Source organism: Molossus molossus, unplaced genomic scaffold (assembly GCF_014108415.1).
Source record: "Molossus molossus isolate mMolMol1 unplaced genomic scaffold, mMolMol1.p scaffold_m16_p_6, whole genome shotgun sequence".
NCBI classification, from domain to species: Eukaryota; Metazoa; Chordata; class Mammalia; order Chiroptera; family Molossidae; genus Molossus; species Molossus molossus.
The window spans coordinates 65701780-65725471 of NW_023425399.1; the positions used below are offsets into that span (position 1 = coordinate 65701780).

General features: G+C 37.9%; 1 protein-coding gene across 1 annotated transcript in view; it reads left to right on the forward strand.

Moving 5' to 3' along the window:
• Nucleotides 1–2389: 2389 nt before the first annotated feature.
• LAMA1 (laminin subunit alpha 1) overlaps nt 2390–23692 on the forward strand; it is a 144286-nt gene continuing 122983 nt past the window's right edge. Inside the window, exons 1-3 of the mRNA XM_036245948.1 lie at nt 2390–2396; nt 4065–4235; nt 4814–4926. Of these exons, the coding sequence (XP_036101841.1) occupies nt 2390–2396; nt 4065–4235; nt 4814–4926 (291 nt within the window). The remainder of the gene's footprint in view (nt 2397–4064; nt 4236–4813; nt 4927–23692) is intronic.

The window sequence follows — 23692 nt, forward strand, 5'->3', positions numbered from 1 at the left end:
TTTACTTAATAATAATAAAGGAATTTCCAGCAGATTAATGTGGTCCTGAAATGCATTTAAGAAAACTAAGTGTGTTCAATCTGTGAAGAAAGGATTTTTTAGAAAGCTACTGGTGAATGAGAAGGAATTTATTTCATGCTTGATGGAGTTTGGCGTTATAAAGTCATTAGCTACCGGTCAAACACAGGGACAGAAAATGATTCCATTGTGTGTCCTGCATGGGGAAAAGTACAAATTAGTAGTACAGTAACACTAACTAAAGTAAATAATGTCTCTCAACAAAAATGAATGGTCTGATTTACGAGAGCACAGCTCAGCAGTGGTAAAACTGTCACATGTATCCTGCGACAGCCCTTGTCCTGCTTTTGATTTCCACTTGTAAAATCAGACTTTTGTTCTTGGTAGCCTCTTGCTCCCAGTGCCCTTTCTCACCCTTTGGGTTGCTACCCTTTCTCCTGCTTGAAGCTCGCAGTTTCCCTCTCACAGAAATATTTTGGTCGTCCTTGAAATGACTCAGCAACCTGGTGGACTTTTAAAAAATGTTCTTTTTAGAACATCTTTTCTCCAGCTTCATCTTCTAGTAGATGTGGGCATATGCAACAAGGAATAATAATTATTCTATAACTATGAAGAGTAAATGTAATATGTAAGAAATAGTTGTTAGTGAATAGTTTTCATTCAAATACTAGTATATCTGAGAAGAAAGATGTATTTAGTTTTAGTAAAAGACAACCAGGATATAGTTTTGAAATTAATTATTTAATTTTTTTTCTATACAGCCATGCTAACAAAGGAATTTATCTTTTTATTTCATTATATTAAAAGCATAATTAGAATACCAGCAAGGAAATAGGGAAGTTCTTTAAAATGTTTCTTGTGCAAGAACTACCTGATGCTGATTAGTACAATTGAGATATTATTCACTAAAATTATGTTTTTACATTCACAAGGTTTGACCTTCTTTTCCTCAGTGACTCAAAGTGTGGACCCTTGAGGACAGAGAGCATGGTGCCCTGAGGACTGCCCTGCCTCCTCCACTCCCCACACCCCATAACTCAAGGTCTCCTGGGTCAGAGGCGGCTCTGGACAGGAAGTGGGGGGTTCTCTTGATGTGGGGCAACTGGAGGGGGAGAAAAAAGAAAAAGTGGGAACATTGTTAACTGGTAAAGTATTTGTTGATGAAGAAATGCATTGTTAAGTCAGTTCCTGTGACCTTGGCGTTTTTCCTCGCTTGACTAGCCTGTGAGAAGGGAATGGAGAGAGCTGATTGTACTGCAAATCTAAACATATACATGTGCTACAGAGCCATGAACATGGCATTGAGCTATTTGGATAAAACACTGCAGTCTAAAACATATTGTGTTTTCAACTTTTAACTTATAAGATACATTTGAACCCGATAACTAGAATATTATGGTCATAAAGGATGGAGAAAATAAATATTTGCCTCAGTATCAAACAGAATAAATATCAGCTCTCCCTGCTATATAAGTACCACTTCCAAGAACTACATGTCACTTCAAGAAGTAGATCATTCCATAAAGTATAAGTGTCTAACTAGTGGTTGATAAAAATAATAATTTGGGCCCAGCTGGAGTGGCTCAGTTAGTTGAGCATAGTCCTGTGCACCGACAGGTTGCCAGCTCAATTCACGGTCAGGGCACATACCCAGGCTGCAGGTTCAATCCCTAGTTAGAGCCAAATGGAAGGCAATGGATTAATGTTTCTCACATTGATGTGTTTTTCTCTCTTCCTCTTTCTCCCTTCCTCTCTCTAAGCATGTCCTCAAGTGAGGATTAAAAAACTAATAATTTGGCCCTGGCCGGTTTTGCTCAGCGGTTAGAGCGTCAGCCTGCGGTCCAGAGAGACCTGGGTTCAGTTCCCACTAAGGGCACATACCTCCATTGCGGTTTGTCCCTGGCCCTGGTTGGGTCGTGAGGGTGGCAACCACTCGATGTGTCCCTTTCATGTTGATGTTTCTCCCTCTCTCTCTCTCTCTCTCTCTCTCTCCCACTCTATTTGAACAAAATATCAAAATAATAATAATAATTTGGAAAACTGCATAATTAGATGTAAAAATTCGTCTGTTTCCTCATAAAGCCTCTTTGATTAAAACATAAATCCCTTTAAAGGAATATGATTAAAAAATTAAGTTAAAAATGAAAAAAATATATGTAACATTAAACATAGTATATGATATGTCTGAGTTATGCTTCCAAATTAATAATAATGCTCTAATATACAGGTATTCAATTAGTATTTTCTATTGTGAAGTTAAGGGTCTATTGACTTGAATGGGGTCATTCTGCTATGAAAGAACTACTCATAGGTAACTCTGTTTTATATGAAAAGTCTTTGAAAGATTTTCTATAAGTTATTTTTTAGCTAGATGCATGGTAAGTTTTCTAATGTAGCAACTCCTACAAAAATAATCATTTTTATTTTATAAATTAAATTATTAAAATATTTATAAGACAGATTATTGAAAAGATTAAGTGGTATCTAAAAGAATCAAAATTGAAGATATGAATTTCTTCTATATTACTAAAATTGCTCATTTTATTTTTTTATTTTTTTATCCTCACCCGAGGACATTTTTGCATTTATCTTCAGACAGAGTTGGAGGGAGAGAGGGAGGAAGAGAGAGAGAGACACATTGACTGGCTGCCACCCACATGACCCCAACTGGGACCGGGGACAAACTGCAACTGAGGTACGTGCCCTTTGCGAAAACCGAACCCGGGACTTTCTGGTCCATGGGCCAATGCTCTAACTGCTGAGCAAAACCAGCCAGGGCTAAAATTGTGCATTTTAAAATTTCACTGGAAAAGAAATATTTTAGAAATGAAATTGACTTTATATTCTTTATAAAGAAAAGATTATCTTCTGTGATCTTTGAAGATCAAGTTCTAGTAAATTAGAAAAACCTCACTTAGCTAAGACCCCTCCTCCCCATGCTCTGCTCACAGTGCCCTCAGACAGAATGCCTCTTCAACGGCACCTGCTCTTTCCTTTCTGGATCGTGACCCAATCTCACTGCTGTTATCCCCTTGTACCAAGATAAAGTCAAATCTCTAAAGAACCTAATGGAGTTATTTTCTCACAGTCATCCAAAAATTGTTTTCTGAATAATTTGAACCAGCTGCTTAAAGAGAAAATTCACTGGAGACAAAAGAACTGTATGAAGGCAAAGATTAATACTGAATTGAAGAGAATTTTGAAAACTGGATTTTTGTGCTCTCAAGTTTTATCCACCAAAGAAATAGGCCAGAAAGAAAGAGGGGAGAGAATATTCTAGGTAATGAGAGGAAAGACCTTGTGAGTATTAGCAGAGGCAACTGGAACAAAGTGGGAAGAAAATGGAAGCCCCTTTTTTTAAGGGACTGGCATTTGAATTTCATTGGCACATACGTGCACTGGATCATTCGAAACTTGTCTTAAAATCCATTTTCCCAACATTTTATTATGAAAAAGTTTTCATCAGAAGAGTGAAAAGAATTGTACAGTGAACATCAATCTTCCTACTGAGATTCTACAATGAGCATTTTACTCTATGTTCTTTATCACCTGTCTGTCCCTGTACCTGTCTCTATCTATACATCAATCCAATTTATTTTTCAATGCATTTCAAAGTGAGTTGAAGGACAAAATACACTTTACTCTTAAGCAGTTCAACATTGACACCATTTTTTATGACTCTTCTTAATTGTTTGAGGTAAAATTTACATTTAGCAGAACACACCGATCTACCCAAATCTCATGTATGCTATGATGTTTCACAACCACATTCTGTGATTTTATTACCCCAGAAAGTTCCCTTGTGTCCTTTCACAGTCAGTCCCCACCCCTGCCACTGTATTCAGAGTGTTTTTCTCATAGATGAGTTTGTCTTGTTCTAGAATTTCATATAAATGAAACCAGTGTGTAACTGCTTTTGTGTAAGACTTCTTCACTCAGCACAGAGATTTACAGTCTCTTTTTGATTCACCTGCAAAGTGAGATGAAGTAATCCCATCCTTTTGATTTCAAGTGGCTGAGCTGATTTGGAGAATTTTTACTTTCAGGACTGTTTCCTGCCATTCTCAATCTTGCCAGCAATGCTCACATCATCACCAATGCCACCTGCGGGGAGAAGGGGCCTGAGATGTTCTGTAAACTGGTGGAACACGTGCCCGGTCGGCCCGTGCGGAACCCGCAGTGCCGGGTCTGTGATGGCAGCAGCGCCAACCCCAGAGGCAAGTGTTGCTCCTTCTATTTGAAAGTGCCCGTGGGAATTTATACTTTTTGAAACAATTATGAAGACTTATTAGGAAACCATGAAAACTGTGTTCACCTTCATTGCTATTCATTTCCACTAGCATACAGTTTAGAAGTTAAAAAATTTAAACCAAAAGCTGAGAGAGATGCATGTTTTTATTGCATTTTCTTTTCTTTCTTTATAATTTTTTATAATTTTATTTTTTAATTACAGTTGATATTAAGTATTACTTTAGTTTCAGCCACTGTGGAAAACAGTATGGAGGTTCCTCAAAATAATTAAAAACAGAACTACTTATATATATATCCAGAAATTCCACTTCTGTGTATTTACCTGAAGAAACCCTTAATTCGAAAAGACATATGCACCCCCATGTTCATTACAGCATTATTTGTAATAATTAAGCTTTGGAAGCAACTTAAGTGCCTGTCAGTAGACAAATGGATAAAGAAGATGTGGTACATATATATAATGGAATAAAAAGAATAAAACCTTGCTATTTGTGACAACATGGATGGACCTACAGGGTATTATGTTTCTATTTTCTTTTAACAGAACGCCATCCAATATCAAATGCAATCGATGGCACCAATAACTGGTGGCAAAGTCCCAGTATTCAAAATGGGAGAGAATATCACTGGGTCACAATCACGCTGGACTTAAGACAGGTAGGTAAGGCAAGAACCGTTAAAGAATGTCTGTGGGTGGCTGAGCTGTCGTCTTCTGATGACCTTTGGGAAAGTCTGCCTTGTTTCCTACCACGTTTACATCCTGCTCTCTGTTTTTCCACCAGGTGAAGTTAAGTGATATGTAGAAGTAGTTCATGGTACCATTGCTTGACACATTTCTCATTCCCAGGAATCTTTAAGAAAATGCGTGAAATTCTTTCAATGGGATTTGATGTTGTTAGAAGCTATGTCAGTAGGGCATCCTCATTCCTTCGGGATTCTATGTCAGGCTGTGTGCTAGACGTCAACAGATACATTGGGGGTGGTGTGGGGGTGCAAAATCCATGCATTTTCTGCCTTTCAGTTTTATTATCTTGCTATTATCACTGTGCCAAGTTACTGTAGAAAATAAGGCTTGGAAATAAAAGGGTATAGTGTTAAACCACTTGACCATGTCTCACCCTTGCCATGCTGTCTATGAGGACCATGAATAAGTACTATCCAGTACTTCTGTGAGCAAGCCTTCAGCTTGAGTAGGGGGCAAGCAGGAGGCATGTGAGTGGACCCTTGAACAATGCAGGGTTAGGGGACCAACTCCCGTACAGTAGAAACTTCGCATGTAAATTTTGACTTCACAAAAACTTAATTACCCTCAGTATCCAGGGTCTGGGTTCCAGGACTCTTTCCGAAACCAACGTTCAGGGTTACTCAAGTTTCCTTATATAAATGGTGCAGACAGTGCACACAGTTAGCCCTCTGCATCTACAGATTCCCAACCATGGATCAAAAACAGTACGGGAATGTTATTAAACCCATGTTGTTCAAGGGTCAACTGTACTTATAGTTATAAATTGCTAGTTAATTTCTAGTGTTTTTAGATAAGCTTCTAAATTAAGATTATTTAAAATAATTAGTGATCAGTAATTTCTTTACCTTTTAGACAATGTAAAATCTCTTCTGTGCTTTCATTTTTAAAAAAAAGTGATTATGCTTACATCTGAGCAAATCTTTCTCAGATATTCTTATTTATTGAGCATTTTTATTGTGGATCTTTTTTTATTACATAGAAAGCATATTACTGTGTTATGCATATACCCCACCCTGAGGTTCAGGGATTTTTAAACATTATTTTATGTTTGTTTTGTCTTGCTGAGCACTTTTCAAATTAAATGCTGTCATTGTGACATTGTACCAATACAGTATTTTTTGTATCTTTCAAAAATAGGACATTTATTCTGAATAAGTACCATGCCATTAACACCTGTAACAAAATTAACAGTAATTTCCTAATAACTATTTCTACATCAACATCCATTTTTCCTCATTTATCCACCAATGTCTTTTATAGGTGTGTGTTTGTTTTTGTTCCAAACCAGGATCCAATGAGAAACATGCATTGCATTTAGTTGTTATGTTTCATAAATTTCTTCTAATATGAATTGTCCTCCAAATTTTTTTAATGATACTGACTTTTAAAAAAAAAAAAACAGATTAGGCTAGTTGTTTTGTAGAATAGCCCACATTCTGGGGTTGTCAGTTTGTTTCATTATGGTTTTTCTTGCTCCTTATACCCTGTATTTCCTATAAACTAAACTTAGCTCTAAAGACTTGATGAGATTTTGGTTAAATGACTACTTCTAATGCATCCAAGCCTGCTTGTCCCTCTCGTAATGAGGCTACATTTGAATCCCATATAGGTATTGACAGCCAACTCTCCCTTATACGTTATCTCCTTTTTCTCTTACATCTCATCCTTGTTTCCTAGGTCTCCCTGACACTCAGATCTAGAGCACCGCTATACCTACTGATGACTTTTCTATTGTCAAAATCTGTGTTTCTCTGTCAAGCCAGCCATTAGCCAGGTACTGGTTAACTTCTAGATTATACACTCTGCAAAAGCAGAGACCACAGCTGTCTTCTTTCTCTTCCTCCCCTTCTTCCTCCCCCCCCCCTTTCCTTTTCCTGTTAACCTTCATTGAGGGTGTCTTCTCACTCCTGCATGCCCAGGCTCTGGCAGAGTTGAGACACTAAGTGAATAATTGCAGTGTCAATTAATGCTTTTTTTCACCCAATTTCCCTCCTGTTTTTTGTTTACAGCCTAATTAAAAGATGACAATCAACAAACAAGTCTTTTGACTTCTTTATTTCACTCCCATAAGTGTAAAATTAAAGTTCACATTTCCAAAGTAAAATTATAGACAGTCGTTAATATAATTAGGTGTCATAACAACTTTATGTTGTAAATGTGTTCATGTACCTTAATAACATGTCAGATCCTGAGGTGTTATGACCAAATTAGTCACTTTCAATCTGTGTTGCAAATGTTGAAGACACTGATCTCATTCTTGATTCTCTAGTTGATTATGCTGTTGAAATTATGGCATTTATTAGCCTCTGTGTATAATATTTGGCTACCCGAAAGGTAAACTGAAGAAAAGATAAAAAATGATATTATCAGAAAGTCCATAATTGTTGTGTGGTTTGCAATAAGATTTAACTACAGAGTGTTTGCTTTATTTTATTTTTCTTTATTGGTTTTAGAGAGAGGAAGGGAGAGGGAGAGAGAGATAGAAACATCGATGAGAGAGAACATTGATCGGCTGCCTCCTGCATGCCCCCCACTGGGGGTCGGGCCCACAACCTGGACAGGTGCCCTGACTGGGAATCAAACCGGCGACCTCTTGGTGCATGGGTTGATGCTCAGCCACTGAGCCACTCTGGCCAGGCCAGAGTATTTGCTTTAGTAACATATTAAAAGAGGGCTGATTAGATTTATTTCTTTACTTCTTCAAAATAGTGCCTGCTATTCATTTCTTACATTGACTCAAAACATTTTAGACTTAACACTGTTAGATATTTAGTAATATCTTATTTTTATAAAAGAAAATCTATGGTGATTGAATGAGTGTGGTATTTTTTTTTTCTTAATGATTTTTAAAAAAAATTTTATTGTTATTTTTTTAATTCTTACCCGAGGACATTTTTTTTTGCATTTATCTTCAGATAGAGCGGGAGGGAAAGAGGGAGGAAGAGAGAGAGAGAAACATTGACGTGAGAGAGACGCATTCAGTGGCTGCCACCCACGCAACCCCAACGGGGCCGGAAACAAACTGCAACTGAGGTACGTGTCCTTAGCAGGAACTGAACCCAGGACTCTCTGGTTCACAGGCCAATGCTCTAACCACTGAGTCAAACCCACCAGGGTGAGTGTGGTATTTTTGTTTTAAGAAAAATAAAGCTGAAGAGGTACTTTAACAAATGTAAAACTAACATACGTGTGGGTGGTCTCCAGCAATAAACTGTTCACTATCAGGTGACTTAAGAGCTTTTCCTTTCGTATAACAACACCACTAAAGTGAGTCAGGGACCTTTTGTAGCAACTTAAAATTTTAAAGAAATTATTCTAGAGAGAGAGAGAGCATGCACATTTGATGGTTCTTGAATTATATAATTGTCAACATTATTTTAGGCCCTAGTAATTATATTACTAGGTATATCTCATGATAAACTTTCTCAATAGAAGACCCCAAGGTTTTTCCATTTGAGACACACTGCTTTAAACATTAATACACTGACCCTGGCCAGTTTTGCTCACCAGTTAGGGCACTGGTCCTCGGACCGAAGGGTCTTGAGCTCAATTCCTGGTTAAGGGCACATGCCTGGGTGGCAGGTTTGATCTCCAGCCTCAGTCAGGGTCATGCCAGAGGCAACCAGTTGATGTGTCTCTCACACTGATATTTCTCTCTCTTTCTCTCCCCTTCTCCCTCCCCTCCATTCTATCTAAAAATCAATAGAAAAATATCCTCAGGTGAGAATTATCAACAACAAAAAAGTTAGTACACTGGGAAAATGATAAGATGCTCAACATCTTTAATCATTAGGGAAGATAAAGCCAAAACCACAGTGAGATACCACATCACACACATCAATATGGCAACTATAAAAAATGTAAAAACAGAAAGTAAGTGATGGGGAAGAGGTGGAGAAGGTGCGACCCTTGTGCCCTGCTGGTGGGAATGTTCAATGAAGCAGTGCCGTGGGGATTCCTCACAAGGTAAACACAGAGTTTCCACGTGATCCAGTATTTCCACTTCTAGGTACATCCTCAAAGAAATGGAAATCAGGGATTCAAAACGATATTTGTACATCCATATTCATAGCAGCACTATTCACGATTGCTAAAGGTGGAAGCAACCCAAGTGTCCAATAAAAAATGAAATATGGTATATGCACAGAATGGAATACTATTCTGCCTTAACAAGGAAGTAAATTCTAATACATGCAACACATTGGCAGTCATTGAAAACATGCTAACTGAAATAAGCCAGACCCAATGACAAATACTGTATGACTCCACTTAACGAAGTGCCTAAAAGTCATCCATAGGGGCTGAAGTCGGAATGGTGGTTGCCAGAGGCTGGGGAGAAAGAATGCGGAGTTACTGTTTCATGGGTGCAGAGTATCAGTTTGGAGATGAAAAGTTCTGGAGTAGATGGTGGTTATAGTTGCACAAAATGTAAATTACTTAATTCCACTGAGCCGTGCACTTAAAAATGGCTAGAACAGTCATTTTGTGTTATCTATATTTTACCACAATTTTAAAAAGTTGATATACTGTGAAATATATCCTGTTATATATCAGCCAGGATTCAATCAGGAAATCAAAAACCACACCAGGTACTTAAAGGGACATGCCTAGTATGAGGAACTGGTTAAACACTGTTGGAGAAGAGGAGAAGGGAACCAAGGGAACTGAGGTAGCCAGGGCTGAGGAGGGACTAAGGGAGGAGACCGGGGATATGTGCACCTAGAGGCTTGGAAGACAATATCCACCTGTGAGAGTGGTGAGGAGGCTCCTATGAGGAGTGCTGGCAGGCTGGAGACTGCAGTTAAAGGGTGTAGCCAGGGTGCAGGGCTCCCACCGGAGCAGCAGGTACACAGAGAGGAGCAATACCTCCTCCAGCCCCCCTGCCTGCCACCTCCAGCTCCCCTGCCTCCCTCCTCTAGCTTGTCAGCCTCCTGCTAGTGCCTGCATTCAAAGCCTCACAAAACAACATAAAAAGGTAGATGTGCAGTTGCTTTGCAACTCACACAAATACTATCTTCTTAGTAGGTGATCTGGTCTACCTGTGCAATGACAAACACAGAGACGTAGCTTTAAAATTTTGGAGCAGAATTTTGTTATAAAGGACTCTCATTTCATAAACACACACACACACAGATCTTTGATATGCTTATATTAAGTTTTTAGATAAAACTTAATGAAAGTTTTTAGATAAAATTTGGAATGAAAATAAAAAAATTAGAATTCTTATGGTGAAATAAATCATGGACTGCCTTCTGATACATCAACAGACTAGGTGTCCTTGGATCTCAATTTAGAGACTGCCATAAGGTGAAACCTTGGTACTGTGACTTTAAAAAGGAAGATGGTGGAGGAAAAATGTTAGCAGTTCTATTTATGTATGTATATATTTATTACTACTTTGGGTCATGTGGTGTGAGGAAGATGTATACAGTATAGCTGGATGATATGCTTTCCTGAGTTACAAAGTAGAATGCCATAGCATTAAGAATGAAGGGTGTTCGTGGCAGGTGTGGCTCTGTTGGTTGGGCATCGTCTTAGTTTGATTCCAGATCAGGGCACATGCCTGGGTAGGGGGCATGCAGGAGGTGGCCAGTCGATGTTCTCTCTCAGAAACATTGATGTTTCTCTCTTTCTCCATCTCCTTTACCCCTTCTTCTCTCTAAAAAAAAAGAAAGAAAAAGAAAAGAAAAAAAAAACACAAATTCCAAAGAAAAAGAATGAAGGGTAGATATTAGTAGAGCACCTGACAGATTCTTCATGCTAAACAAATATTTCCTTTCTTTCTGTCATATTTGTAATCCACAAATGACTTTGTAGTCCCAAAGATCTTCAGCTATCACCAAGGGAAACTCTAACCAAGACCTTGAAATAATCTAATTGAAGTTAGCTAATAGAATTAGCTCAGAAGTGCAATTAAGTAGATTTTGAGAAAATAAATTCATAAGTCAATTCCATTTCTTTTTCTTTTTTTTTTTTTTTTTTTTTTTTTTTTATCCTCACCCGAGGATATTTTTCCATTTTTTGTACAGATAGAGTGGGAGGGAGAGAGAGGAAGGGAGAGAGAGAGAGAAACATCGACGTGAAGGGACACATCGAGTGGCTGCCACCCGCACGACCAACCAGGGCCGGGGACAAACTGCAACCGAGGTACGTGCCCTTAGCGGGAACCGAACCCGGGTCTCTCCGGACCGCAGGCTGACGCTCTAACCGCTGAGCCAAACTGGCCAGGGCTCATTTCTTTTTCTTGATAGAAAAGTAAAATGGGCTCATTGTCAAAAAATATGTAGAAGGTACATGTAAGTGTAAGGAGGCAGAAAAATGTAGTCTCTTCACTCTGAAGCAGTCACTAGTAATATCAGCATATTACTTTTCGACTTTGCATCTTTTCTGTGTTCACTAATGCCGCAGTATCATGTATTGCATACTGAATGTGGCCAGACCCTGTGCTCAGCCCTTGACCAGTGTTATGTTATTGAATCATCATACTTACCCTATGAATTTGGTTCTGTTATTATCTCCTTTTGATAAATGACAAAATTGAAACCAAGAGTTAGGGAATTTGCTCAAGGGTAAGGACTTACTGTGGTTCAAGGGCCTGAGCTCTGTCTGGCTGGTGTGGCTCAGTGGTTGAGTGTTGACCCATGCACCAAGAGATCTCTGGTTCAATTTCTGGTCAGGGCACATGCCCAGGTTGTTGGCCCGATTCCCAGGGAGGGGCATGCAGGAGGCGGCCAGTTGATGTTCTCTCTCATCGATGTTTCTATCTCTTTCCTTCTCCCTCCTTCTCTCTCTAAAATCAATAAAGAAAAAAAAAAAAGAGCCTGAGCTTTGTGTCATTGGGCGTTATCATCCCTTCAGCTGACTTATGACTTAAGTCATGCTTGTGTTCTGATGTTTTATAGCATGAGCATTGCCCAATATAATTAAAGTTGCATCACTAGTTTTCTATATGGCTTACCCATCATTTCCATAAGAATTTCGATTTTGATTTTTTTTTTTTGCTGTGGTTTATAACTTGACAGTGTAAAAAAGATTGATGTCAGTGAGGTAATGCAGTGAATACATATCAGTTTTAAGGTTTATATCACAAGTTTGTGGTTAGTTTTGAGTATCCCTTTAAAATGAATATTTATTGCCTGTATTGTATAGGAATCTATACATACACACTGCATACAAATATGTAAATACAATCTGTGTGTGTGTGTGTGTGTGTGTGTGTATATATATATATATATATAGAGTTAACATAAGTAACGTTCAAACCTGTAAAGAATTCTGTAAGTTTATTTGAATAAAACTGTTGACAAATGCCGGGAAGCAAAACCTCAGTGGATTGAGATAATGCTCCAGAGAATGGCAGTTTTGCACCTTAATTTATACGTTACAATCAAAAGAGAAGACAAAAGTGGGTTACATGAAATTCACTGGTGATAGATTAGGAAAGTGGGAGAAAGCAAAACTGGGAAACCTGGGACTGGATAAAAGTTAAAATGATGGCCACATCCTTCTGTTACTTAGGTGGGTACAGGATAGTTAACAGTCAACAATGAACTCAGTAACAATGAGGAGATACGTGGTTTCTGCCCTCTTGCATAGGTTGTGCCCTGAGGGGTCTGGGGAAAAAGAAAGTTACCCTGACGTTCCAAAACTATGTTATCTTAGATGCAAAAAGACAATAGACAGGCTCAGTTAAGGTAAAGATGGACCTTTGTTAGGGAAGATGCCCGCCTAGGACATAACTGTCTGCCACAAACTGCTCTTAGTTAAAGAAGTTTAGCCCTGGCGGGTTTGGCTCAGTGGTTAGAGCGTCGACCTGTGGTCCAGAGAGACCCAGGTTTAGTTCCCGCTAAGGGCATGCGCCTTGGTTGCAGTTTGTCCCCGGCCCTGGTTGATCTCGTGTGGGTGGCAGCCACTCGATGTGTCCCTTTCATGTTGATGTTTCTCTCTCTCCCTCTCTCCCCTACCCCCCACTCTATCTGAACAAAAAATGAAAAAATGCCTCAGATGAGGATTAAAAAAGAAGTTTAAATTTCAAGCCATCCTTTGTGGTTACTTTAGGTCTTTGAGTTTGCAAGGCTGTCAGGCAGGCCTTCCCTGAGCTTGTCAGGTGAGCATGTGGTCCCTTCTCATCCACTAGATATAGAATATAGATTATATGTAGTATATACAATTTAGTATTAGAGGATTTGGAATAATATAAAATTTGGTAATATATAATAGAAGTATATATTGTATATAACCTATATATAGCACATAGAATCTATATATGTATATGAATACACAATCTGTATATTGTATATTCATGCACAATTCATCTATACAGGTGGTCCCACACTTAAGATCATTAGACTTATAATATTTCAACTGTACAATAATGTGAAAGATAACTCATAATAAATCACACAAGATACTCAACACTTAATTATAAAGTAGACTTTGTTACATGATTTTACCCAACTGTGGGCTAATGTAATTGTTCTAAGCATGTTTAATGTATGCTGGCTAAACTATGATGTTTGGTAGGTTAGGTGTATTAGATTCATTTCCATTTAATGGCATTTTCAGCTTACAGTGGTTTATCATGATAAAATCCCATCATAAGTTGACCATGTATGTAGGAATCTATGCATATACATACATAAGTATAGGTTATAGACGATACATAGCATTTTTCCCCACATCCATTTGTTTCATCTGCTTTCCCCGACAGTTGTGGAATATGGATGGTCTCCTCTTTGGAGATAAGAAAGTTGCAGCACAAAGCTGTTCACTGGCTTCCCAGAGTCACGTGGCTCCATGTGCCGCGCTGGGATAAAAACCAGGACTTCTGGTTCCTTCTACACCCTGTGACTGTCTCATCTCATTTATTCCTGGTCTCCTATCAATGTTTTTGCTTGCATTATGCTTTTATAGGAAGACTGGCAGGAGCTCTTACAATTTCCTCCTGGTTTGGGAGTATTCAGATTCTTCCATAAGCCCTTCCCCTTATTCTCTGTGCCCGTGTTGCATTGTGGCTTAAAAGGTCTTTCCCCCCTTGATTGAGGCAGGCATTTAACACTCTTTCATGCATTTGCTGTGATTGATAGACCTGGGTGCTACCTAACGTGATTTTGACCAAAAAAAAAAAAAAAACCAAGAAAATAAATCAGTGTTTTACATTCTTCTTTAAAAAATGTTTAAACCTGGGTGAAATTTTTACTGGGAGTGGTCAGATTTGTGAGTAAAAATTTGTAATGTTCCTCTAAAAGACTAAATATATTTTGTGAAAAAGGAAATTATTTCTTATGACATTGAAAATAAAGCTGCCTTTTGAAGAACTGCTTTGTTTTCTTTGTAGGTTTAATTAGGAAGTAACACTTTGTTGTGGGAACATAATCACAGAAGGGCCTTTGTTTCATGCAAACCCTCAGGCAAGAGCTGCTGTTTGCTGGGTTTTATAAAACCTCATTAATTTGAAAGTCCATTGTTTTTCCAAAAATTTTTTGAATAATTGACCAGAACTAGATTGAGGTTTATTATTGAAATGTCCAAATAGACAGTGTTGCCAAGTATACTGACTGACAGGGTAAATAAGAAAAGAACAGGCAAATCTCACATTCTTAAGCTTGAAAACCTTGAAAGCTTTTAAGAACAAGAATTGCATGTAAATTGGAGCTTCTCATTACAAACGAGTCTTGGCTGTTTCTTGAAAGAGGTCAGACAGACCCTTCCTGGAAACTGGAAGAAATTACTCTTCCTGTGTACTTGTATTTATTCAAAACGACTCTCAGTTTTCTATTATTTTATACTGGTCTCAACCAATAGAAAATATTAATTGTTTCTTGAAGTTGTTTGACACAATGAATAGATTGGAAGAAATCTTAAGCCCTTCATTACGATTTGGAAGTAAGCAATGCTAAATTCTTGTCGCTCAGACAATTTTATCTTTTTTGTCCTGTTCTCTGTGAAGCTGCTATTCTCATAGATATGTATTTTTTTTTGTTTTCACATTTTTACCTCATTTTATTTTCTCATGCACAGCTTCTCTTTTGGTTGTTTATTTATGTGTTAGAAATCCCTACAAACCTTTATGACTTAAACAACATTTATTTCATACCTAACTAGCTCATCTTTTTTTTTTTTTTTTTCCTTTTTATCCTCACCCGAGGATATTTTTGCATTTATCTTCAGATAGAGCAGGAGGAAGAGGGGGCGGAAGAGAGAGAGAGAGAAACATCGATGTGAGAGAGACACACCAACTAGCTGCCACCCACATGACCCCAATTGGGGCCGGGGACAAACTGCAACCGAAGTACGTGCCCTTAACGGGAACCGAACCCAGGACTCTCTCGTCCACGGGCCGACACTAACCACTGAGCAACTGTCCAGGGCCACAGCTCATCTTTTAGATGCCACACATTAGAGTGACATAAAGAGTTATAGGATCAAACAGGGATTATAGATGGAGATACAAATATTGTACTTTAAGTTGTTCAGTGTTAATGACAAATGAGCCGAATAAATTAAAATAACTGAGACCAGGCTTTAAGAACTATATGCAGTTTCATTTCTTGACAAGATTTATTTTTAAACCTTATCATTTGTGTATTATCAATGGTGGTTTGCCAAACCATTTTTCCATTTAACACAGTTTAGTTCCCAAACCCTCTCCCCTATTTTTTCTCTTTCTGTTTTGAATGGCCATACTATTACAGTATATCTTACTCAACAGTTCTTCTTAGCCTGGGCCTTGGAAAGAATTCTGGGGAATTAGGGAAAATAGTTTTTAAGACTCTGTCAAAATATACTTTCAGATCCCCAACTGTTTTGGCTTCAAAATAAAGCTTTTTGTGTATTTGTGGAAAGAAGGGGAGGTCCGTTCTGAAATCATTATGTCTTCCTGTTATATTGAAGCTAAAAGAGAAGATAAGCTTTAATTTCCGAAGAAATATTTCTTTGATATTTGCAGTGCTTTTGGAATCCATTCCAGCATTTGCTTTTTTTCCCTATCTTTTTACTTAGTAAATCTACTCAAATTGTAACATCTTCATGTTTAAAAAGAAAGCTGCAACAAATAAAAAAACAAAGTAGCTCATGAATACCTCAGCTATACCTCAAAAGTTCTGTGTTTTTAATGTCTTCAGTTCACCTTCTTTTTTATACAGAAAATTTCTTTGTTCTGATATCAAAGTAGAATTTTTAAAAATACAGAACAATATATGGAAAAAGGGTTTTTAAAAAGTGCTTGCAATTCTAATCATCAGGAATGACCTATTGTTACATTCCATCACATCAGAGAACACTGTATACATTACTAACTCACCATCTCTGATTGTTGGGTTTTGGGGTCTAAGGATTCCTTGCTGAATAAGACAGTGGTGACATCTAGGGAAAGCCCTTAGGACAGAGAAAGTATGCATCTATTCCTTATATATCTTGGTTTATTTTTATTTTTTAAGGAAGGGAGCAGAGCACGAGGAAGGATGTACAGGAAAGGCATGTTTGTGGAGCTAAAATAGTTCATCCAATCCTGTTTCTTTAATTTTTCCTTTTGATTGGGATACATAGTTTATACAGTGAAATACACACATCTTAAGGATATAGTTCAATGAGTTTTGACAAATACAGACAGGTATAAACCACACACTTGTCAAGATAAAAAACATTTCCATCACTCTAGAATGTTCCCCTTTGCAAGATTACCCACTGTTCTGATTTTTTTTCCACTTTAGATTAACCTTGCCATTTATTTAATATCATATAAATGGAATAAAATGATTTGTCTTTTTGTGTGTGTCTTATTTATCTTAGCATATGTCTGTGAGATTCATTTTATTGGTGGTTTGTTCTTTTATTTCACTTCATAAATATATCAAAATTTGTTTATCCACACCCTTGTTAGATTGTTTGGGTTATTTCAGTTCTTTTTTCAGTGCCTATTTTATTATTATTTTTTATTGAGGTGTAATTGCCACGTAACATTGTGTAAGTTTATAATGTACAACTTGTTGGTTTGATGCACTTATGAATTACATTGTCTGATTACTACGGCAGCACTAGCTAGCACCTCTGTTGTTGTTGCTGGAGGAAAGGGGGCCAGATCATTCCGATGTTCATGGGCAGGAAGTTCTTGGGATGCCGTCAGAATGAACATATTCAGAAGCCCCCATGGGCGAATGAATGGGTGGTTTATATTGGTGTGGAATTACGTTTTTGGGGTTGTGAAGTCCCATGTCTCTCAGTCCAGTCCTGAAAGAGAGGCAGTTGAGGATTAAGCCAGGCTAGAAGTAAAGCCGAAGTCCAGAGTGCCCAGTCCATGATGCAGATCAGGATCAGGCGTCAGGCTAGATTCAGTCCATTAGCCCATTATGTGGGACCCACATGACTGTGGGCTACGTGGGGACATGCAGGGTGTGGGAGCCCCACAAACAGTCCTGTGCAGCAGCAAGAGAGAGAGAGAGCTCCTTTGTCTAAGAGGTTGAATATTCACGTTCCACCTGCTTGCAGTGTCCACACCTATTCTGGCCGCTGACTCTCTCCCAGGTGTGATGGACAGGTAGGCACCTCACGTCACACAGCCCTCACTGGGCCTGCCTCTAAACTTTCTTTGTCCAGGCTATTTCCCCACTGATCTACGGGGAATAGACTTGTGTTAAATTAGTTTGTCTCCTCTTGCTCCTTTCCTGTTAAATAATAACCAGGTTATTATAATGATATCAATGTCACATAATTATCTCTTTTTTTTTTTGTATTGAGAATAATTAAGGTCTAGTCTCTTAGCATCTTTGAAGTTTCTAATACAGTATTGTTGAGTGTATTGTGCATTAGATCTTCAGAACTTATTTATCCACTAGTTGCTACTGTATTTTTTGCCTTTTATAAATAAAGCTACCCTGGCCAGGTAGCTCAGTTGGTTAGAGGAAGAATCAACCAATGAATGCATAAATAATTGGAACAACAAATGGACATTTCCCTCTCTTTCTCGCCTTTCCCCTCTCCCTAAAATAAGTGAGTAAATAAATAAGTAAATAAAAATAAAGGTGTCATGAACATTCTCATAAAGTCTTTTTCGGTCACATGTTTTTATTTCTCCAGAGATAGAGTTGCCTGGCCAAAGGATATGTGTGTATTTAACTTTATAAGACATTGATAAACCACTGTCTAAAAAGTGCCTCCAAGCAGAAAGCTCTTCTCCCAGGAATCACTGTCTTGTCTGCCTGTTGTCCAATATTTTAGAACCAATCATTATATACTTTGTCAAGGTTTCTAGTTGGTTACTATAGGAGGACCAGACAGTACCAATTTCTTCAGCATCTAAATTCCTATAATGATTTAAAAAAAAATTTTTTTTATTGAGTTTTAGAGAGGAAGGGAGAGGGAGAGAGAGAGAAACATCGATGTGAGAGCATGCCCCCTACTGGGGATTAAGCCCATAACCCAGGCATGTGCCCTGTCCAGAAATTTAACCGGCGACCTCTTGGTGCATGGGACCAACCAACTGAACCCCACTGCCAGGCCTGTAATGATTTTAATGGCAGAATAATATGTCATCATCTGGGTACATGATAACTTATTTAACCTGCTCCCATTGCTGGACTTTTAAAGTGTTTCCATTTTTATAAAATAATACTGCTATGAACATTTTAATGCTTTTGTGGCTGTGGTGCTGATCATTTTTTAGTAGGTTCCAAGAGATGGGACTGTTGGGTTAAAGAGCTTAACCATTTTTCAAATATGAGCTTTACTTACTTCCCCCAACCCCAAAATACAGGTGTGGGCAGAAGTAGGTTTACAGTTGTGAGTACACAGAACCCAGAGTTTATTCTTGTATTATTATTTATTGTAATATTTATTATTATTATTATTAACCTACTTTTGCCACCCTGTGTTGTTCAATTTGTATACTCACTAACAGTAAGTGAAAATGTGTGTCTTACAACCAAACCCCTCAGCAGCCTGGAGATTATAGTTTTCTTTTGTTTTTAATTCTCTGCCAATTGAACAGCAGATAATTTATTCATTCATTCAGTTAGTGAGTCATTTATTCAGGTATAATATATATTATTTATTTACATCATGTCACTCTTTTGTTTATATATTTGGGATCACTGAGTTGAATTCAGATGCTTAAACAATTTTGGTCTTATTTGTTATCTTCACATGTATAAATTATGTCATGATTATTAATCTCTACTAAGGCAGTTACATTACTTTGTAACATGGTTTTAAATATTTGAATAGCAAGATAGCATTTTCAAGTAATATTATACAAAAGAGACAAAAATTGAATTAACTCTAAATATCATTTTGAGAGGTGTTAGTTATCAGAAGAATAACTATTATACTTAGGGAAAGTAACTAAAATCTGATATTTATACCTTATACCTTATATCTGTACATTTTATAAATGTTTCCTAATCATTATTCCATACTAGTGATGTGAGAATTCTGAGAAACATAGCAATGTATATCCACATTGTTCATTATGAATAATGCAGTGAAAATATTGTAGAGAAAACACCCTTTGGAGTTCTCCTTTTAAGCCTGAATCATGGAAAACATTAAATTTGGTTTTATAATTTTCTGGATTGTTAGAAAATAAAAGAATGTAATCGGCTATCACTTCGTGTTTGGGGGAACGAAGGGGGAGAGAGGCAGAGAGTCTAATTCTGTAAGCATTAGTCTTGATGAGGTGACAGAGCTGCCAAAGTTGTGATAAAGGTAGAAACTGTTTAGTGCCTGGATGGCCTCCTGTTTGTGCCAATGCATTTCCTCAGACCCGCGATCCTTTGCAATCTGCGCGGAACTTGGAGAATGCGGACTCGCTCTAGCCTGCCCTTTATGCACCGAAAGGTAGGGAAATTAGGTCAGGAAAAGCTGTGAGAGCAAATTAAAACCTGCAGATCATTGGCTGGGAGCCACAGCTGTCCAAACCAAGACATCCTGAGAAATTTTGTAAAGCCTTAAAATCACGTTAGCCAACTGGGGTGGTTTAAGCTTTATTAGATTAACCGACAACTACTAGAATATGTGAAAATAGATTTCTGATTTTTAAAAATTAATAGACTTTTATTTTGTAGAGATATTTTAAATTTATAGAAAAATTGAATGGAAGGTACAGAGAGTTCCCATATATCTCCTCTGTAATGGTTTTTTGATACAATGTAGGCTATTCGTAATCATGTTTTACAAAGTAAATCATGAAGTGGCTGATTTAGTGCAGTTACAATAGTTTCCCCCAACTTTTCTCTCCATATCTAGAAGGTGACTATAAGAATTGTCAGTCTTTTTTTTTAATCCTCCCCTGAGGATACGTTTTTATGGATTCTATTTTTTAGAGAGAGAGGAAAGGAGACAGAAAGAAAAATACTGATGTGAAAGAGAAACATCATTTGGTTGCCTCCTGTATGCACCCCGATCAGTGATCAAACCTGCATCCTTTTGGTGTATGGGACAATATATATATATATATTACAGCTCAGAAGCATTCAGCACATTCCCATTTCTGTGCAACCATCACCGCCTTCCACTATATATATGTATATATATATACACATATTTATATATATACACATATGTATATATATACACATATTTATTTATTTTAAAATATTTTTTATTGATTTTTAGAGAGGGAAGAAAGGAGAGAGAGAGAAAGAAAACACCGGTGTGAGAGGAACATCAAATGGCTGCCTCCTGCACACCCCCTGCCAGGTATCCAGTCTAAAACCCAGGCATGTACCCTGATTGGGAATCAAATTGGTGACCTCTCGGTACACAAGATGATGACCAACCGACTGAGCCACACTGGCCAGGGCCCCACCATATATTTTTAAATAAACAAAGACCTTTCTATATAAGACCGTTATTTATATATTCTCTTTTTAATAAGCTTTACATGTGATGATTTGTCATTCTGATGCCTGACAAATCATAGATGCTCATTTAAGTTAGGTATATCTAAAGAAAAATGAGAATATTTAAATAACATATAGACCAAGGTTCCACTTATAAAGAATGAAATCTTACAGAGACAAAAGAATGCTTTCTAATCTGTAATGCTAAAAGGAAAAGGGATTCAACTGAATTTAATGACCAAAGGAAAGAAACACATTGTTTCTAGGTGTTGTAAATGTATAACTAAAAGGTTACTGTTTAATGGAGTTAGTCAAGCACCAATTTGCACAGCTTTTCCTGATTGTATCACACGTTGGATATTCGAGGCTTAATGATTGGGGGCTCCTTTTATTTTCACAGGGTGTGATGATGTTTTCTCATGATAAAGGATGAGAAGAAGGGATGTGACACTATAAACTCCTCACCATTGCTAGTTCTACTGGGGCATGAGAGGTCAAAGCGAAGTCTAAGAGATAGAGTGAAAAGAAGTTGAAATTTTAAAAGCTTTCAGCCAGAAATTCTCTGAAACTGAGGAAAGAAAGCCAACCAGGCCTCCTGCAGCTTCTATAAAGCAGTACATTTTGGTCCCAAGGGGTCTTTGCTCCCTGTCTCTCTGCACTTTTACTGTCTTTACCTAGACATCTCTTAGTCAGTCTTCCCCTTCTCAGAGATGCGTCTGAGAAGCCCTCCCTGATGTCCAGACTCAGCTGGCCACAGCCAAACACCTTCAACACCTCTGTTCTTCTCCACGAGGACTGGAGCAACCTCTGTCTTTCCCAGTAGATCATCCAACCCATACTGACCATGCCTCCATGTCACCACTGTGTTTGTAACCCCTGCTACAGGTTCCGTTACAAAGTAGATGTCCAATCAATCTTTCTTAAATGAACCTTAAGTGAAAAATCATTAGGGGTGTCCCTTGCTCCCAGCCTCACATCCCAGTGCGGTGTTTCTCTAAAAGTAACATCTCTGTTTCTCTGAACATTCCTCCTCCTCTTCCCAGGAGAGCAGCAGTCATTTTTCCAGCTGGGAGAAGAGCTGACCCTGCTCCTTTAGGGCCATGTCTCTGCTGTTCATTTACCTGTCACCTTGTTCTCAGGACCCACAGGTCCCTGAGCCTCAGGGCAAGGCCACCAAGCAGATTTGTACATGTCTGCTCAGCCTGTGACACGAGAGGCGGTGTGTCGGACTGACCTCTGCAGCTACCCTCATAAGCCACAGCCTCCGGTGTTGCTGGAACATTGCTCACTCCTTTCTTCATTCAATTCCCATGCAGGTTTTTGAGGTGTCTTTCACAGTCACTCTGACAGCCTATGCCTCCTCCTCCTGCACCCCACGAAAAGGAAAAGCAAGAAGAAAATAAAGCGGAAAAAGAGAATGCATGTTGCCATGTCCATTTTGCATTTTTAATCACAGCACCAAGTTTAAAGAAAAACAAATCGATATTATTCCAAAATTCTCTTCTTCTTCATGAGGCTATTTCCTTTTGTTTGTTAACTTTATATGCTGGCACTGAAATAAGGAGATAACAGTAAGACAGCTAACTAAAATATAATAGAAATTACATGTTAAGGTAATTGCCCATTAAAGAGTTACTTAAAATAGGTTTTGCATGTAACCCACATGCCAAGTAAACTTCTAAGCCTCACATTTCTCTCATTCTGCCTACTGGTAGCTATGTCACATTATTATCAATTGATTAGCCATTTTAATGATCAACAGTCTGTAAAACCAAAAATGATTGATATCTGCCATTAGTAATTAGCCTTCTAGTACATAATTATTTCTTTATTTTTGAGTAATACATGTTAAATCAAATTATTATTTTGAATTTTATTTTCTAATAATGTCATAAAATATAAAGCTTACAAAGCACAAATTTACCACTTTTATAGGGATAATTGAGCAATCAGACTTTTCAAATACATTTAACTCTTTTTTTTTTTATGTAATTTGACTCTTCACCTAAATCTCTTCTGCCTGTGAAAAGTTATTTTTATTATGTAAGAGAGGAGACATTCTTCCAGGCACTGTTTAGTAGCTGCCATGAAGGCAGGTAGGTGTAGCCTCACATCGGGGCTGCAGATCACAGGAGCCCTGCAGAGAACAGCCAGACTTTCTCTAGAGGGGAGAGACTTCATCTCCCCATGTATGTCTGAAATTGACCTATGATGCAGGAGAATTAGGCTACCTGTATTTTTCAGATCTCTGTGCCTGAGGTGGATTTACTGTCTAAGCTAAGGCCCACACAAAAATTTCTGTCTGGATTCCTTTAAAGAAACTGGTGTTTGATGTGTGTTTACCTTATTTCTGTGACACCATTCATGTGCATTTCAGTGATCATTAACAAAGGCCTCCTGGCAGAAGACCACGATGAATGTGCATTTTCAAATGGCTGTATCAGCTGCAGGTTTGGCAAGACTGCAGTGACTGAATTCATTGAAAACTCTGTGTCATCAATTTGTGTTCAGCCAACCTTATATGGAGAGAAAACATGGGTTAGTCAACCATGCAAAAAGAAAAAAAGAAAAAGGAGCAACAGAAATATTACAGATTTCATTTGAGCCAAGGTTTAAAATTCTATATAGTAACAGAGCATCCTTCACTTTAAAAAACATGTGTAAGACTTGTTTGTCAATATACAGTTGATGAATTAGAGCTTGTATTAATTTTCTAGGGCTTTCTAAAGAACAGAAATTTATTTACTCATAGTTTTGGAAGCTGGAGGTCCAAGATCAAGACATTGGCGGATTGATTTCTTCTGGGGCCTCTCTCTGGCTTGCAGATGGCCACCTTCTTGCT